At 41.2% G+C, this 20,221-nt stretch overlaps 1 protein-coding gene across 3 annotated transcripts in view; it reads right to left on the minus strand.

Moving 5' to 3' along the window:
* The window catches only part of CRYBG3 (crystallin beta-gamma domain containing 3), a 98,433-nt gene that overhangs the window by 67,426 nt on the left and 10,786 nt on the right, over positions 1-20,221 (minus strand). For all 3 annotated transcript variants that reach the window (XR_013998874.1, XM_081138344.1, XM_081138345.1), the window contains exons 2-3: positions 13,569-13,635; positions 1,274-1,704 (exon numbers count right to left, since the gene is read on the minus strand). Coding sequence is in view for 2 of the 3 variants with exons in the window: in XM_081138344.1 (XP_080994470.1) it covers positions 1,274-1,704; positions 13,569-13,635 (498 nt within the window). In the remaining variant the exon portion in view is untranslated. The remainder of the gene's footprint in view (positions 1-1,273; positions 1,705-13,568; positions 13,636-20,221) is intronic.

The raw sequence follows: 20,221 nt of genomic DNA on the forward strand, positions 1-20,221 counted from the left end.
AGGGAGAAAGGGGGGGGAGGAGGGGAGAGGGGGAGGGGGGAGGGGGGAGGGGGGAGGGGGAGGGGGGAGGGGGGAGGGGGGGGAGGGGGAGGGAGAAAGAAACATCGATTGTTTGTCTCCCACAGGTGTCCCGACTGGAGATCAAACCTGAAACCTGGGTATGTGCCCTGATCGGGAATCAAACCCACCACCTTTTGGTGCATGGGACGATGCTCCAACCAAGTCACACCAACCAGGGCATATACAGTGGAACATTACTCTTCCATTAAGAAGAATAAGTTCTTACCATTTGCAACAACAGAGATGGACCTAGAGGGTATTATGCTAAGTGAAATAAGACAAATACCATATGATCTTATATGTGGAATCTAAAAAGCAAAACAAACAAAATGGAAACACACTCACAGATACAGAGAATAAACAGATGGTTGCCAGATGGAAGGGGGAGTGGGGGGTTGGGTAAAAGAGATGAAGGAATTAGGGAAGTACAAATTGGCAGGCACAAAATAGTCACAGGCAGGGATGTAAAGTATAGCACAAGGAACATACTCAATAATATTGTGACAACTATGTATGGTGCTAGGTGGGTACTAGACTTACTAGGGGATCACTTTGTAAGTTATACAAATGTCTAACCACTCTGAAGTACACCTGAAACTAATATAATATTGAGTATCAACTGTAATTGAAAAAGAAAGAAAATATTCCTTCTGGCTCATCTCAGTAAAAGAAAAATTAGCGATTGATTGTTAATCAAGCAAAGAACATACGGGTGGTGAAGTGCTCCTAAAATCTGTGCAGATTTCAGTTTATTTAGAGTTGTGGAAAAGGTTCATAAGGTTAGTTTTATGGATAGGGTCAATTTAATTTCTTCTCTTAACCTCTGTAATTATATTCCACAAAGAAAAGATACTGATAGACTATGAATACAAACTATAGGACCATATTTGTTCCTCAAATGAAGGCACTGAACACATTGTGTGTCCTAATACAGGAAAAACTCAGACAACAGAAAATACTCCCCTTCAAGGAAGTCTTAAATTAGAAATAAATCTCGTACCATGACAAAGTCAGCACATAAAAGGTGTTAGTGTCACCCCATAAAATAGCTTAAAAGGCCCTACATTACATGTGGTATATAGAATTATAAAATTTTTAACCTACTAGCAGGAACATCACAGGTTACGTTTTCCAATCCCTTTAACTAACAGAAATAACAATCAAAAGCCAGGTCCAAAACTCAGACTCTGCCGCAAGGAAATCTTAAACTTACTTTATGAAACCACTGGTTTCCTGGTCACTGTCTTGTGCTGTATCCAAAGAAAAGGCACCTGAGAGTTCAGCTGAGTTGGACTCCCGATCTTCTGCCGGAAGCGCCTGGGTTCCCGGGGAGTCCGTGGAAATCTCCCTCTCCTCCCTGACCCCTTCCTCACGATGGCCCCTGGGGCCCTGTAAGTCTTTCTCAGTTTTGTCACGGTCATCTTTGAGAGAAGACTGCTTGGCCTCAGCAAGAGATGATTTCCCGGAGATATTGAATAAGTTACCAAGAAACTGAAAAAAGCTCTCTTTTGGCTGTCGATCGTTTTCTCCTGTTCTGCCATCTGAAGTGGGGCTGGAAAGGTCATTTGACTTTTTGGAATCTTCTGGCGCTGGAAGAGCGATTAGCTTCTCTGCATGGCTCCTTTTGTGCTCACTTTGGGGAGTCTTTGAAAACAAACAGAGAATAACAAGCATCGTCACTAAAAAATAACACAGATTGACTGACAACCTATTGCATGATATACTCTGAGCTAGGCCCTGGGGCATGTTTATGAATAAGACTGATGACTTGTTTCCTTGGGAAGTTCACAATCTACTGAAGGGCAGTGAGCACAACTTTCACAAAGCTACACAGTCAATGCCATGAAGAGAGAGGTACAGCACACCTGGGAAAGCCAGTCCAGATCTGGTGGCGGTGAGAGCAGAGGAGATAGCCTAGGGGGTGCTCCCTGGAGGAAGGGACCCTGGAAGGAGACCTACAAAGTGACTTTGTGATGCGTGTGTGTCTTCTTCCCTCTCCCCTCCTCTTTCTCCCCTCCTTTGTGTTTAGTGAGGTATCAGCTTCTAAGGAGTTTGACATGACTGGAGGTCATGGTACAAAGTGAGAAGAGTGAGGGGTTCAGCATGGGGAGATAAGGAAGGGAGCAGATCCAGGTAAACCTTATGTGAATTTAAATTTAGCCTTTCTTATTACGAAGCGAGTGGACAGTATTTTCAAACACTCGGTACAGCAGACAAGTAACACCTAAATAGACTTTATCATTTCAGTGTTGCGTTAACCCGTGAAGCTGCCCCACTGTGTAAGACTGGTCCTTAGATGAGGAAAGATGGCAACATGGGGCATCGAGGCAGAGGAAAGCTCTTCAGGCTGAAACACAAAGTTCTGCCGTGCACATTAATGCAAACCATGGCAGCACGGGGGATTCCTGCAGATGTCAAATACTTCCCGAGTGCATTTTACCTGCCCGTAACTAGGAACTAGTAAAGCACACGCATTCACGTGTGCTCCGTGTGAGGACAGGTTAAACTGCCGCATCAAAGAGCACGCTGGCGCGGCCCCCTGCTCCCCACAGCTTCATTTGCTTTAGGCCAGCGCGCCAGCTCACCCAGCCTTCCAAACATGCCCGCTCACCCACTTGTAAAAGGAATGCGCGCCTGATGTCTCTGTCAGGTGTCATGCCCACTAGTGCTTATAAAAGGAAAGCTCAAGTGTGACTCAGAAGGAGATCAGGACACCAAGGTAAAAACCACCTTAGGGCACTGCAGGGCTCCACGTGACAAAGTTCTGTAAGAAGCTGATCCTTCAGAAGGCAACAGCATCGTAATTATGTCATTTGTTCACCTCGTTCCATGTTTTAACCCAAATTCAAAACAGTTCAAAGGAGTTTTCCACTAATCACTAATAAAATTTATATGAAAGGCTGAGAAAATGAGAACCCATTAGCCCAGGAAATTAATTTTGAGCAAACTATATTTTAAGTTTGTTCCCACCCTGGGTGTCAGGGTATTTTTGAATAAACAAAAAGCATTTTTCTGTATGTTAGGGCCTTAATATCACTTGTGAGTCTCTACATTTAGAATATCACCAGCCTTCTAGAGTCACTAAAAGTCTTACCTTTTACTGGTTTTGACTGTAACTTGATCCCGCTCCTCTCCATCTCAGCCAGCCAACCTGGTGTCACGATGGGAGCCCACACTATAAATCAGCTGCGCCCTCTCCTCACACAAACTGCACAAATGGACTCTCAGGGTGGCAGCATAAGATACGCTAGGTGACATTGTGAAAATGCTCCTGTGTATGAAAGGTATGCATTTTTTTTGTCCTTTACTCCCTTTACTTGTTATAATTTCCAGTCATAATATTTCTTCCTGTGTCAAATGAACTAATGCTACAACACGAATAGAATCGTGATTTTTTTTTTTCTATAACTAGTATGAATGACTGCTCATCCTGCGTAGCTACTCATCACAACATTGTAAGTACAGGGTAGGGCAAAGGTAGGCTGACACTTGGTCATATAAAAAAATAATACATTAATAAATAACAATACAGGAATAAACTGTGTTTCACGTACTCACAATTGCAAACCTACCTTTGCCGAACTTTGTATTCTTAAAAAGCTTTAGAGACTGACGAAGAGTCACATAAAATTGGGGCAATGGTTTTAAAAGGGAAGAATTATGAGAACAAGGAGATTACATTTTTTGACTATCAAAATCTCAAGATAAATAACTTCTGTTCAAAAATAGTATTTCACTGCCTAAATTACTATTTTTACTTGACAATTCCTTTCAAAGTATAATAGACTATTTTCTAAACTAGTTTTGCTAAACTAATAAAAGCCTTCACATTTAACTTTTTCAGTCATATATATATCTCCCTCCCTCCCTCTCTCTCCCTCTCTCTCTCTCCTTCTCTCTCTCTCACTGGTTTCTCTTTCCCCTCAACTTTTAGCTTGCTTTTCCAGAATTCCTGTATCTTAAGTTTACTGAAGAGCATTTTTTTTCCAATTTCCTTAAATGTCTTAGTTGCTTAGTTTTCCCCCCTAATCATCTTATGAGAAAATTTTATCAATAATTAAAATCCCCTCAACCAGAAAAAAGTATCTAAATTTAGGGGAAAAAAGAAACTAGCAGCAAAAACGCAGCTATTCCAAGTAAACACAATAAATTATTTATGTAATTAAAATTTTGAGTTTAATCTGAAACAGCTGCTCTTTGCCCTCAGCTTAGACAACAATGAAGTTCAGCCTGCCACAAGCCAGGGCCGTGCCGCCTGCCAACAGGGCTGTCTGCCATTGTTCCAACAAGTGAGTGGAATGAAAGCACTAGGGATTCAAGCAAACACTGACAAAACATCGATCCCAGTTGTTCTCAAAGATGTTGGCATCCTGCAAATAAAATATAAAAGCTACTGATGAAGGCATATGTACCTTAGGAACTTAAAATTTCCCCCCTAATTTGATGTGCTGTTAGGGTAGTACCATTTGGTCCAAATTCATCTGTTTTCTTTGCTTATGTCCAATACAGGGAAATACAGGGAAATGTTAGGTACACTGATTAATAAGACAGCTGCAGCTTCACGAGTTTACGGTCTAGTAAGACACTCATCACTGCATCACTGTGTGGGGCTCACGAGAGGCATGTGCACAATGGGAGACACAAGTAACGGGACTGGGGAGAACCACTGCACAGAGGTGGTAACATCTGAGCCTGCTCCTGAGGGGTGAGAAGAGCATTCTAGACACAAAGTTTAGCATGTACAAAGGTAGAGGAGAATGAGGTGTATTTATTATGGCCCGGCGTGGCTGGAGAAGACTGGGGCACAGAGGACAGACTGAGGTTGATAAGATGACTGATGAGAAGTGGAGGGTGAGGGAAAATAGTCACAGATGACTAAGTTTTATAAACTGGGCCACTATTTGAGTAATTAAAAAATGGATATTAGAAATACAACGGGAGGTGAGATTAGGGCCTCTGAGTGTGTGTGTATGTGTGGGGGTTGTTTACAAATTATTTAGATGTCAAATGTTGATTTTTTTTTTTTGGTCCCCTGGTGATGTACAAGCCAGGATATCTAGTAAGCAGTCAGGACACAGTTTAAGAATACAATTGGTGATACACAATGTGTGCAAGGGTAAAAGGGGGACCAGCCAAAGAGCTTTAGGGAAAAAAGATTAAAAGGCAGGCACAAAGAAGAGAAGAAATCCGTGAAGGAGCTGGAGAAGGCCCAAACTGGACCAGCTCACCCTCCAGAATACTAGTCTCCAAAGGCATAAGGTCAACGATTACTTCCAAAAGCAAAGGGGGGTACATGCCAAATGGCACCGTGAGGTCAAGAAAGGTGAGGACTGTCCTGGTCACTGGTCTTCAAAGACATCAGGCACATTCCTGTGGGGGACTGGGCATTCCCTCGCCTCTCTGCTTAGAATGCCCTCCCCCAGAGAGCTGTAGGACTCGCTCCTCCTCACCTCCTCACATCTTTACTTACCTCCTCAGTGGGAGTTTCTCCAGCCACCCTATTTAAAAGGGTAAACCCCTCCACTCTGAAACTGCCTATATCCCTTCTCTGCTTTTTTTCCCCTATTTGTTCTTGCCAGTATCAAACACACACACTCTCTCTCTCACATTATTTAATACCTGTTTCTTCCTCTAGAATGTAAAAGCCACAAGGGTAAAGAATTCTGTCTGCTTCATTCATTGCAGTATCTCTGGCACCTTGAAATGCACCTGACAATAAGAGCCCAAAACGCTCCAAATATTTGTTGGATTAATAAATGAAGGTTTGAAGAGTATAGAGACGCCCCCGGAATGCAGGAGAAACAGTCCTAAGAGCTCAGGAATTTGTGAGCACAGCCCCAAACTCAAGGCGTTCAGCCGTGAGTAAGTAGTAAGGAAACAGAGACAGTCTGCAAATGGAAGGGAACACATTTGAGAGATGTTTTAACTAGAAAAAAAAATGAAAGACGTAAGACGACAGTTTAAGGTCCAAGACAGAAAAAAATGGCTTTTTGTTTCTATTTTGTGGACCAGCGCTACACCTGTTGGAGGGAGTGACTGCTGTGTCAGAGAGAAGGGTGACACGTTCCAGAAAGAAAAGCAGAGATGATGAGATGAAGAGACCAGTGCAATCTCTTAACATCTTTTTTTTTGAATTATGCATATTTTAGTTAAATTTATTGAGGTTGGTTAATAAAATTACAGATTTCAAGCATACAGTTCTGTGACACATCATCTGTATATTGCACTGTGTATCTACTCCTTCTAATAAAGGGAAAGTATTAGCCTGGCAGTTGAAATTTCCTTAATTTTGAGGAAAGTATTTATTACCCATTTATTATTACTAATATTTTGAGTTAGCTATAGTTTAAGTGGTGTTAAACTTTAAAATATAAATCACTATTTACCTTTATCATAATGAATTTGGTTTGTGGTGGGCTAGCTGGTTAACTCCATACAGACTACTGACACATTTGCCTCAACAATATTTTTCAGTAAATGGATTTTACCACTAATGTTAAGGCGCAGAGATGAGCTATTTATCCCCTTAGCATTAAAGTAATTTTGCTTGAAAAATAACATTGTATTTTTATCACAGAATTATTTTTCCACTAATTAATTAGAACGGGCAAGCAGGTTGGCCATCAACTATTTTGCCCCAAGCTGGTCATTGTTTAACATAAGGAAAGTTACCTGCAACTTTTATGTCCTAACACACCAGTGTTGTGATCAGTTCTGAGATGTCACAACTAATTTGTTACTACATTAGTTAAAAAGCTGAAATCTCACTTCTTAAAATATCCTCACTGGAGGATAGTTTTCCATTGCTTTCACATAAAGAGTGGAAGGGTGGGGAGAGGAGAGAGAGAAATGTGAGAGACACATATCAATTGACTGCCTCCCGCACACGCCCCAACTGGGGCTGGGATCAAACCTGCAACACAGGTATGTGCAAACTCACTTTTTAAAAATGCTGTAGAATGGAATCAAGGTTACGTATCTGTGGTGTTACTTTTCATTTTTCATTTCCATGTAACTTCTGATAAAGGGATGGTAGTTATATATAATATGCTAAAGAAGTGCCCTTAACCCCAGGTGACCCAAGACAGTCATCTATCCCATGTGTCAGGGGGGAAAAAAATAGGTAAAAATTGCTGATCTAAACAGGAAAAGTCTGAGCTATACTGTAGCAAAGGGTATGGGCAGGAAAGAAGGGCTGCTGATGAGACTTGGCACAAAGGGGAGGGAAACAAAATTGTAGAATCACTCCCAGATGTGACGATTGGGTAACTTGGGGCACATTTTAGCGGGACAGGGAATTCAGAAAGAAAAGGGAATTAAGGTGAAATACACTGAGTTCAACTTGTTGAGTAAGTCAAATCTCATACCCAGTGACATTCACAGGAAAGGTCAATCAACGAACTGGCTCTATCACCCTAAAGCCCAGGAATGGAAGGACAGATAGGAGCTTTGTCACAGGCGAACATGTCACAGGCAGCAATCAAATCCACCAGGGCAGGTGTGTAAGGTGAGAAGAAAAGGGGACAAAATGACATAATGTAAGGGAAGAGCCACTGCTTCCTGTTGTGGTATAAGGACTTCTCCAATGAAAACACTGGGCGAGAATAAGAAACCCTTTTAATTTGACGAGAGCTCTTTGGAGTCCCCTTTAATGCTCTCAATACCTGTCACTCGTGCAGGCAAATTTACTCATAGAAATCTAGAGTATGTCCGTGACTCCTCACACTGAGTTTCCGTCTGGATAGGGTACACCCATCATACCACAGAGTAGGGCCACTCCAGGCCTGTGATAGGTTGGCGCTGCTGCAAACCAAACAGATACCTTCCAATACATTCAACACCCCAAAATTCCGAGATATCAAGGCACCAGCCACACAACAGGCTGAAGCCCTGGCTGTCCCTTTCATCAATTTTTTAGTAGAATTTCTTTCTGACAAATTTAGTTTATGAATATATCTTATAAATTATGTTAATAAATGGGAAACAGGATGGGATAGAACTGCATCTGAATTCTCCTGCCTCCTAACAGCGGGAGTTTTGTCAAGTGACAATCTGAGATTCACTTTCTTCAACTATAGAGAGAGATAAAAGTTCTGATTAACACTGTAGATACACACACAGATTTCTTTTCTTGTACCAGACACTCTTAAAATGATAGTAAAGGAACTGTTTTAAGTTATAAATACAAAGAGAGGAAGAGAGTAGATATTAGCAGATAAGAGATTTCAGAAAAGATTTAGAGGGCAAAGGCAGACAGAGTCACAGTAATGACCAGAAAAAACTTCCACCCTTGTGTCTACAACAGGGAACTCTGATGATAAGGCAAACAATCCACCTGCAGACAACCTGAAAAAGTGCAGATTTGACGATACTAGAAGTAAAGAGTGTGGTTGAAAACCTCCAAATGAACGTGAGCCTCAGAGATCTTCCCCCATCCCAAGCAGTTAAATGATCCTCCCTACCTTCCACCACCTCTCTCTCCCAACCAAATATATACAGAGAACATCCCTGAAGATACAGAGACTTTTGGGCAGACTGGATTTGAGCTATCAAAGGTCATCTGTATGGAAATGTCTGAAATGCTGACAATCAAGTCTAGAGCTCAAGAGGGATGTCGGTAGAGATTTAAGATCATAAAGATGAAGCAATGAGATTGAAAGCATTACTTTAGAAGATTGACATTGAGGAGGGCTGAGGCTTACAGAAACATCTGCATGAATAGTAATTTAGCCAGAAGAGACTCAGTGAAGGAAATGGAAAGAAACGGCCAGAGGCAGGAGGAGTTGAAACCAGAAAGTACAGTATCATGGAAGCGAAGATAAAAAAAAGAAAATTTCAGAAAAGGAGACAAGACTTAGAAAATCAAGTGTCCCTGCTGATTAAATAAGAATTAAGAAAAGGCCACTGAATATGGTTAGCAAGAAGTCACCAGTTTCCTGGAATGACCTTCACTCATTTAATAACTTACTTGTTGAGTATATATAACATGTGTGCCTGGCACAGTACTAGGCTTCCCATGTCTGAGGGAACTAGGGGAGAGGGAGTAGTCCGATTAGGAAGCGTTAAGAATTAAATAGTGATTAAGACAGACTTTCATAAAAGAAACTTTTGGGTAAAAGGTATGAATAAAGTGAAACAATAGACTGAAAAAAACACACCCAAAAAACCAGAGCAACAAAATGAAAACATAACTGTTTTAAAAATTTTATGAATTGAGAGAAACAGAAACCAGTGAAGATGGAGGGATGGAGTCAAGGCAAGGCCCAAAAGAAGGCAGGAAGTAAGAGCGAATACCACTGGTAGGAGTCTTTAGGGAGCTTAGCCTTGGAAGGGAGAAAGGCATGAATATTCCTCTGCCGTAGGTAGAAGGGAGCAGAGCATTATAACCTGTCCCTCTCTTATGAGTAACAGTAGACACGAATGCGGCAAGAGTCTAAGGTTGCAAGAGAAGATTGTAGACCCCACAGAGAAATAAATGTAGAATGTGAACTACCTGGAAGTTTTGCCAGCTAGATATAAAAAACCTGATTAATATAAAAAATATTCATATTACAGTGGAATAGTAGATGCAAGTGTAAGAAATAGCCCCAGTGTTAGCAAAACAGCAAAATTTGTACAGTCTTGCACTGCTTAACAGTGTTTTGGTCAATAATGGACTGTATATGCGACAGTGGTGCCATAGATCATAATAGAGCTGAAAATTCCTGTCGCCTAGTGACACTGCTGCCCTGCTAACACTGTAGTGCAGCATGTTACTCACGTTTGTGGGGACACTGCTGTTAACAAACCTATTGTGCTGCAGTCATATAAAAGTATAGCACATACAATTATGTACAGTACATAATACTTAAAAATGATAATGACTACATACTGGTTTATGTATTTACTATACTTTTTATTGTTGTTTTAGAGTGTATTCTTTCTTCTTATTTAAAAAAAAGGTTGCTGTAAAAGAGTATGTCATAGCCCTGGCCGAGTAGCTCAGTTGCTTAAAGCATTGTCCTGATATGCCAAGGTTACAGGTTCGATCCCCTGTCAGGGCACATACAAGAAACAGCCAATAATGCATAAATAAGTGGAACAAAAAACTGATCTCTCTCTCTCTCCGCCCCCCTTCCTCTCTCTCGTGAAAATCAATAAATAAAAATTAAAAAAAAAAAGGAGTATGTTGTGTCATGCCAGTAGCAGCCTCATCTGGTGTTTATATCTCCTGACTGCGTCATCTTGGCTTATGCTTATTTAATCTTATGTTTTGTATAGTAACATGCTGTAAAGGTTTGTAGCCTAGGAGCAATAGGCCATGCCACACAGCCTAGGTGTATAGTTGGCTGAACCATCTAGGTCTGTGTAAGTGCACTCTGTGATGTTCACGCCACGACAAAGTTGCCTAAATGACGCATTTCTCACAATGTACCTGTCATTAAGCAGCACATGACTATATAGCATATAAGTGATATTTTAAGAACTAAGAATATAACGATGTCAGAAGATGATATAAAGCTTCTGGTCTCTAGCTGCTTGAAAAATACAATTAATTTCTGCAGCTTAAGCTTATGACCAAACAATCTTCAATATCTTGATTTGGTATCTCAAAGTCAAAAACTCACAAAAAGAAATGTGTAAGAATATTTATTACACATAAGTCTGTTATGTTTCAGACTCAAGGAAAAACGTACACTTTTTTTCTTATCACAGAAGCATTACCACAGAACTCAGGTTAACAAGATGGAAGTATGGCAAGAAACATCTCATTACAGTGGAGTACTACATCTCAGAAAACATTCGATAGAAAGACAACAAATGCATGTTTTATGACACTTGTTAAATGTCAAAACAAATTAAGGGACAGTATGGATAGACCTGGAGAAAATTATGCTAAGCGAAATAAGCCAGGCAGAGAAAGATAAATATCGCATGATCTCACTTACATATGGAATCTAAACACAATAATCTGATGAACAAAACAGATTCAGTGACAAAGAAGCATGGAACAGACTGACGAATCTCAGAGGGAAGGTGGGGGTGGGTGGGTGCGGAGAGATTAAAGAATTTATATGCATATATACATAATCCATGGACACAGACAATAGTGTGGTGGAGGCCTAGGGAGAGGAGTGGGTGCAGGGTGGAAGGGGTCAATGAAGAAAAAAGAAGACCTCTGTAATATTTTGAGTAAAAAAACACACCACACAACAAAAAAATTAAGACTATTTAAAATAAGATCACAAATATCGTTGCTAACATTTTTTACCCCAAAGTATGGGGCTGACTATTGGTATTATTAAAATACATATTTTTGATGCCTGGCAGTAACAGGTCCCTGAAGAAATTCTAACAGTAGTTTCTGGAAGATAAAAAACCAGTTACATGGGCCAAAATGCTCAGGCTACCACAGTGAGAGTTCCATGGTGCCTGTTCTATTATGGGCTAACTAGGCTGCCAGTGTATAAGGAACCTCATAGGCCTCAAATTAGAGAGAAACAGTCTCATCACTGTGAATCATATTTACCTGGGGGCCCAGTTCTCAAACTGAAATTATCCTGGGCACTCAAAGCAAGATATTAAGAATGGATAGACAAGACAGTAATCACGAAGGCCCAGCCACTATATCTGCCTGCCATATATATTTACTGACTCCACAAACATGTGGCTTTTTGGATGAAATCTCTGCAGGTGGAAAGAAGCACCATTGGACATTCAAGTCTGAAGGCCAAGTTTGGAGACTGAAGGTTTTTACAGTGAGATTAGAGCTGAGTAGTACACTATCAGTTACAGGCTGAGGAGAGAAAGAAGCCAAGACCAAGAGGGAAGAACAGGACAAGAACAGGAAGGTTTGGCAAAGGTCAGGGTGGGGATGGAAGCCATGAGGGATTAAGAGATAGAATGGCAAGAGTTGGCAGTCAAAGAAACTCGAAGCCTGAGATCTCGCCAGTAACACTTCCTGTGAAGCAATTCAAGGGCAAGGTCATATGCAGAGCATTAGAAGTGAGAATCTTGAAGTACCACAAATCAAGACATGTAAAATGGAAGGAGAAAGCTACCGTCTGTGCAGTGATAGACCTGCAGGCTGGCTAACAACTGGCTGCAAAAGAGGAGGTGGGAGATGGTATGAAAACTGGGAGTAGGCCCAGCTGGCATGGCTCAGTGGTTGAGCGTTGACCTATGAACCAGGAGGTCATGGTTCGATTCCTGGTCAGGGCATGTGCTGGGTTGTGGGCTTGTTCCCCAGTAGGGGGGTGCAGGAGGGAGCCGATCAATGATTCTCTCATCATTGATATTTCTCTCTCTTTCCCCTCTCCCTTCCTCTCTCTCTAAAATCAATAAAAAACAATTTTAAAAGAACCAAAAAAATTCCCCCAAATCAAAAAAACCCCCAACAAAAACAAACCTGGGAGCAGGATTTTGCAGCCAAATTCACAAAGGAATGAAGAAAGATAAGAGAATCAAGGTAATCCTAATTTTTTCTTTCAGTAAAGTTTTAAAAAAAACCAGATACTGATTTTCTTTCAAAAACTATTTATATTGCCCTGGCCAGGTGGCTCAAAAGGTTGCCGGTTCAATCCCCAGTCAGGGTGCACATGAGAGGCAACCGACCAATGTTTCTCTCTTTCTCTCTCTTCCTCTCTAAAAGCAGTACTAAAGAATGAAAACAGCTTTATCTTGGCCATATTTAATGCATTTGAACCTTACATAGTGTTTAAAAGTGCCCCACGTCAGTAATGAATTCAGATGACTTCCTGGTCCTACTGACCAAGATAAGTTACCCTGAAATATCTGGAAAGTACACACTATGCTTGACTGTCACAAATCAGGTTTAAGGAAAGTAACTGGGACCAAACTCTACAAATGTGGGAGAGCTACCAAAATGTGATCACATACCTGGCTTCACATCACCAAACAACGCAAACACCTCATTTATAGAAAATTCTCATGGGTAAAAAGAAATGTTACAAGGTTTAGTGATTTTCAAGGTTTTTAAACCACACTTGTCAATAACTATCTAGGTAGGCGTATTATAGCTTATACACTTTAGAAGAAAGGGAAGCCAGTTCATATGTGAGCTAACCAAATATATCACATACTAGTGACATGTGAGAACACGTTATTAACTTCTACTCTTAAAAGCACTATTACTTCTCAGCAGCATTTGAGAAAACACAACATAAATCAAAGACCTTCCTACAGAAAGAGGCTCTGGAGGTCATATGATCCAATTTACAGGTTAGAAAACTAAGGCACAAAGAAGTTAACCGCCTCAGCTGAAGGCCACATAGCTGGTTAGTGGCCAAGCGGGGATAAGAACCCCACACTCTTTCAACTCCCTCAGTGCCCTCTCCCCCAATATCTACCCCACCCTAAGATGCAAATGTTTGGTAGAGCTTGGCTGGATTTCCGCATAAGGTGCTCTTTTTAGAACGTAAAATGAGATGAAAGAATCTAAAAAATAAGAATGAGCAGAAATTAAGAAAAATATTTGCTTGATATAAAATATTAATTTAACACTATACCTTTACTGCTTCTGATGAAAGTACATTTTCCTTTTTCTGACTTGTACTCATGGGCTCATTTTCAACACTGAAAGATAAAAACCACAGTTTCTTTTGAAATTAAAAGATAATTACTAAAATCAGACAGCTTTTGTGTTTAAAGCAAACATTGAAAGGTCCTTTATCTGCAATGCTCAAAAGATTCATATACAACGGTTATACTAAGAATATACTGATTAGAATCTTTACACTTGAAAAAAACATTAAAAAATGCTCATCCAGAAAAGGTGAAGGGATAAAGATGTATACATTGCCAATTATAAAAAGTCACGGGAATACAGTCAACAACATTGTAGTAACTATGTATGGTGTCAGTTAGACTTTATTGGGGGATCACTTCGTAAGTTAGAGAAATGTCTAACCAATATCTTGTACACTTGAAAATAATATATTAAATGCCAACTGCAATTGCAAAAATTTTTAAATGCTCATCCAGGCTTCAGAAATTTTTGTGAGTCCATTATGTGTTATCTTTTCTTATGCTGATAACCAGCATCACAGTAATGGGCAACAATGTACAGCTATCACAATCTTGGAAAGTACTAGCACTCTTTGCTTTTATTTATATTAAGGTTATCTAGCCCCAAATGTGTCCCAGATGGCACCCTAAGAATCTGATTTTCCAGATAGTCAATTTTAATTGTCTTGTTTGGAATACTTTCACAGATGCCCTTTCAGATGGCATAATAAACTACTGTGCCTATTAGGCACATAGGCATTTTAGGTCTAAACATTTATATCTCTAAGTTTATATATTATCTTGTTTTCATATTTCCATAACCTGAGAGAAATTAAGTAACACCACTCTCAAGAGTACCATGACTGTCCTGATATGCTGGGAACTGTTTGGCCTTGAGGAATAAGAACAAGTAGGTCAGAGGCTTTGTAAAGCTTGGTCTAGCCCAGCCGGGCGTGGCTCAGCGGCTGAGCGCCCATCCAGGATCCAGGCGGTGGGGGTTCGATTCCCGGTCAGGGCACGTGCCCGGGTTGCGGGCTCGATCCCCGTTTTGGGGCGTGCAGGAGGCAGCCGATCAATGACTTTCTCATCATGGATGTTTCTCTCTCTCTCCCCCCCTCTCCTTTCCTTTCTCTGAAATCAATAAAAGTATATTTAAAAAACAAAACAAAAAACGTGGTCTAGTAGGAAACCTGATACACAAAGTAATAATACAGTTTGGTGCAAGTTACAACTGCTGAGTGAACAAAATGCTACGGAGCACAGAAGAATCAAGGAACAGCTGCCTGCTCAGTAAAGTGCCCAGAGAGGAGGTACAAAGGCAGGGGGTGATACATAATATAGCATTTTTGGGAAATCATATTTTGTTTGTTTTAATATAAAACTGGAGCACAGGGACTTGTGACAGGCTAGAGATGAGGCTGAGACCGAGGTTAGTGGATGCCAGATTATGAAGAACCTGCCTGGCCTGTGACAGAATTTGATCTTTGTCTTACCAGCACTCAGGCAGGGGACAAGCACACAGCTTCAGAGGGGGGTGACAGAATGCGGAAAAACATGCAGAATCACGGGGCCTGGTGGTAGAGGGAATGGAAAGAAGGAGGTGGCAACAGCTCAGATCAGATAAAGGCCACACAAAGCAGATGGGGTGGAAAGGCAGGACACAATTGATGCTACTTAGACTTTCCATCCATAAAATCCAGTTCAATTATGCAGAGTCAGGGAAAAAATGGTAATGATCAAAAAAACAAAGAAAGATAGAAAGATCATGAACACCTGGAAAATACAATGGATTATACTTCATTAAGTCTCATTCTCTATGCAGGGAACAGATGGACTAATAAGATACAGCCCTGCTCTTAAACCTTTTAAACGTGAGAAAAGCAAGCATGTAAACACGATAAATATATGAACTGTGTGTTTAAACACAAGGAAATCCTACAGGAAAAAGCAGAGACCAAAGTAGAAAATAAAATAATATTGCACAATACAGAATTGTAAGCTATATGCGTATCTATAAAATAAGAATGTTTCAAATAGTTCTTTTAAAGTAAGTGGATTCTTATCTTTTTTCCCTATTTTATTTGCCTTACCTTTTGCCACGGTTGTTTGCAATTCAGTTTTTTTTTAAGGTATCTTTACTGATTTCAGGGAGAGAGAGGGAGGGAGAGAGAGAGAGAGATATGAAAGAGTAGTCATCAAGTGATGAGAGAGTCACTGATCGGCTGCCTCCTGCACACCCCTCACTGGGGATCAAGCCCGCAACCTGGGCATGTACCCTGACTGGGAACTGAACCGTGATCTCCTGGATCCTAGGTTGATGCTCAACTGCTGAGCCAAGCCTGGCCAGAACAGCTTTTTTAAAAAAACTAAATGTCAACTGATACTGGTCTACTTAAGCTCAAATAAAAAAGAGATTGGCAAAATACATGCAAAAACAGCATGTTTTAAGAATTCGGGGCATAATTAAGAATAATGCTGACCTTGATATTATAAGTGTATTATCTAACTATGATTGATTTTGAATGACGTACCTAATATCTATTTACACATACAACAAGTGCTTAATTTCACTCTCCTAGTTCCTGCTTCCAGATTCCTGAAATTCTGCTCATCTAGCGTATTTACAGGACTTTTTATAAACTTACCACCTTAGTGAGATTGTAAATGAAATGGTAAAAGTTTCCAATACAAATGCTCTGCAGAAAAGGCAGCTCTGGGACCATAGATGAAGAGAGAACTCAGTCTTCTCAAGTAGCTGTAATTACTTCCATGCTGAGCACACATACCAGTACCAGAAAAAGACTGTTGTAGGTTAGCACATAAGTAACTGTACTGAGCCAACAGTTGAAGAATTTAAAGCCGAAATCACCAAAAGAAATTAATACCTGACACTTCATAAAACTTTCTGAAACTTACATTGTGTTTAAGTTTTGTGAATCTTACTGCTAAACCAAAATTTCAGAATGTGTGGAGTTGTAAAGCAAACAACACATTTGAAAACTCTGGTTTCGCTGTAAAATCACTGTCAATTAGAGCTTTCTTTTCTTTTCCAGATTACACGAGTCCCTTCTAATTCGCCCCTCAGCATGTTTCGGATAGCTCTGCTTCAACCCCACTCTTCCTGTAAATCTGCTCATGACACGGTGCTATTCAAAAGTTCCTTCAGCAAATCTCTATCAGTTGATGAACAAAGTGAAGTCCTTAGCATAGAGATAGTTACTCCTGCCGTGGCTCACAGAAGCCCTTCCCACTCTTAGAATATATCAAGTCACATGCCAGGAAGCCCCTTCCTTCTGCCAGTAGCAACCTGCCCCACCCTGTCCAGCTCTTAACCCTACACAATTCACAATTTAGTTCTACTTCACTTCTTCTGTACTCCCACTACCCTCATACATACGTTTCTGCTCTTTGACACAATGGCTGGTTGTCCATTTTTCTAACTAGAATTTGAACCCGTTAAGTTCAGAAACGATGCTGTTCACATCTCCATCTCAGAGCCTAGCCTTGTCCTGGCATTGTGAAGGCACTCAACTATCACTTATTTAAAAAAAAAAAAAAAAAAAATTGGTATTGAAGAGGTACTCCATTTGTGCCTTGCTTACCTTAATGAGAAAACACTGTTCCATTGGGATACACAGTACTCTTTTTCTTAATTAAGTGTGTGTGTTCTCAACAGGAATAACGTACTTTTCAGTTGAATTAAAAATAAAACACCAGCCCGGCTGGCATGGCTCAGTGGTTGAGCATCGACCCATGAACCAGGAGAACGAGGTTCGATTCCTGGTCAGGGCACATACCCGGTTGCAGGCTCGATCCCCAGTCGGGGGGTGTGCAGGAGGCAGCTGATCAATGATTTTCATCATTGATGTTTCTCCCTCTCCCTCAAATTCTCTGAAATCAATAAAAACATACTTTAAAAAAACACCAAAAAATTAGAATAGAGTAGATAAAGATACTTAAAACAATGCATACTTAATGTCTGCTTGTTAAGAAAATAAGTAACAGAAGAGACTCTAAAGGTTTGGAGTGGTACTCTCAGACTTAAAAATTCGAGGGAAAGAGAAACATATTCAAATCCCAATAATCTCAAAGCATATGAAAGATGACAAGGCATGCCTATTGTTCTCACAATTTAACCCCCTCTGGGGCCTGGGAATATTTCAATAGCAGTATTTTTAGAAAGCAGACATTTTGCTCCACAGCAGGGGGTGAGGGGCAGGACTCGTAACCACACGTAGGCACAAAAAAGTCTATCTTGGGTTTTTAAATAGCTCCATCTTACTTAGCTAACAGAACTTTGGAAGTTAATCTTTTAAAATAACCCAGATAAATATTAAGGTCAAAGTAACACAAAGGCTCCTCATTTTTGAAGCAACCTCATTTAGAACAGAGCTGAAAACCAGGAATCCAACGTACAGCCATTAAGTATCTACCTACTTTATGCCTGACTTAAAATAAACAAACCTCTGGGCCATGAAAAAAGGGGCACATTAGCATTTAGAGTTCAAATAATTTACATAGAGGAGAGCCCCTATCCTGTCACTTAAGATAGCTTATACTATTCGTTTTTATTAAATTCTAACAAGATTCCCAAACCCATAGCAGAGCAGCAGCAGAAAATGGCACTCATTCACTCACTCACTCACCAGGTATGTGCTGCATACTTTTCAGGTGCCAGGCAATGTTCTTGGTGCTAAGGGTGGAGCAGTAAACATACCAGACAAAACCTGTGCCCTCACTTCTTCAGAACCCCTATTTGGGTGCCCCACAGCCACCTGGGCAATTGTTTTTATAAAACAGATTTCTAGGCCCGACTGTCAAGGATGCCAGGAATCTACATTTTCAACCGACTCCCCTTCTCTGGGTTGCTCTGATACAGGTGGCCCTCTGACCACATTTCTGAGAAACAATGGTCCGAGAGCCTTTCTATACTCAGCTAAAACCAACTGGGAGTTGTATAGGGAAGCGAAGGATCTGATCAGAAGGCTCTCCACTAATATCTGAATGTGTTGATGCTTAAAGGGTAGACACCAATTATTTAGAAAACTCACTCCTATGAAACAGTACCCATTTTCCAACACCAACTACTCGTCCCAGCAAAGAGCAACTGCCCTGATGAGCACACTGAGCATCGCAAGTGCAGTGTGGGACCAACAAGAAAAATCCCATCTTTCAGTGCACAACACAGACTGAAGCTCAGGGGTGCTGCTGGGCCTCTCCCAGTCAGTTCCTCATGTGGTAAGAATGTAACTTCCGGGATGGTCAACAGAGACACACAGGAACGGTGCCTAGACTGCGCTCAATGCCGGGTGGGGGCAACGAGGGAGAGTGAAGCTCTTCTTCTCTTCCCTCTCCTGGAACAGCTGCTGGGGACTGCCTCTTACTCTGCCTTTTTCTCTCTCATATTATTACTGTGGCTGCGTCAGAAAAATCTGGAAATGTTAAAGGGCTGAATACAGCTTCTGTAACTGTCTTCCGGAGGTCTGCCTACTTCTCTAGGGACAAGGGAGTCTATGATTCCTGGCCATTTCCAGAAAGGAGGCAATCTCTGGTGCTGCTGACATCACTGGCAGTAATTGTGAGAAGCTCCAAACACAAGGTCACTTAGTAGAAGGTAGTCCTGATTTGGGAAGGCCCTGACACCTGAACAGTCCCCCCAGTCCACTGTCCACAGGGACTGCCCACCACTCCTAGTGGCCTCTGCTGCAAATCTCCCTTCCCTCCTCCCTCTGCATCCCACTCAGCTGCCTGAGATTACCTTCTCACTCTAGACTTTCCCTTCTGCTGCAGAGGTATGGTCTGCAGTAGAGGAACTGGCAGTACTGCTGAAGACAGGCAAAGAGTCAGGGCGAACCTCTCCATCACATCTCCTCCTCCACTGACATAAAACTGCTGGTTCCAGAGGCCGGGCAGGGTCCATGAAGTGGCATATCCCTCTAGGGCACCTTCACCAGGCTTCCCTTCCTGGCATGTTGCTCCTCAACTCAGAGCTCACTCGACACAACTCCTGTGATGAAACCAAGAACCTGTCCTTCCCCTGAAATGCGATCAATTCCTACTTCAGCCCTCCAGGTGACTTTACTTTGAAGGGCCAAATGAAAAAATAATATGGAAGAAGACGGGGTCTTTTACCTACTCACTCCCTTCCCCACTAGTAGTAAATGCTTTGCAAAAACTCAAAACAGACATGTGTCTGTTTTAGGGACAGTCCTTAGGACAGCCCCATAGGAGCACGCATCTTTCTGGATCTGATTTTTCAAAGATATAAATTGAACGGGTCAGACAAGCTCTCTGCCAAATCTAAAATCCCATATGACCTTCAATCATAGGGTAAGTAGAAAAGAAACAGGAAGACTAACCTTGAGGCTTTGTGGTTAGAGACTATGACCAAGAAACCAACTCAGAATCAATATCAATACCAGGGCATTATAACAAAGAGGCAGACATTTTCTTCTGTCCCTTAAAGTTACTGAGGCTACCCCTGGGCCTATCCTCTATTACCTTAGAATCTACCCTCTCAGCCTTCAATTAGGCCTTTAAATACCATATGGACTCTATCTATCCTCACACACTCCCAAAGGGTCTGCTCATGCCTTGAGGTCCAACTATACCACTTTAGGGATTTTTTTCTCAGAAGCACAGCTTTACACAATAG

This window comes from Miniopterus schreibersii (assembly GCF_964146895.1).
Source record: "Miniopterus schreibersii genome assembly, chromosome: 5".
In the NCBI taxonomy this organism is placed as follows: Eukaryota; Metazoa; Chordata; class Mammalia; order Chiroptera; family Miniopteridae; genus Miniopterus; species Miniopterus schreibersii.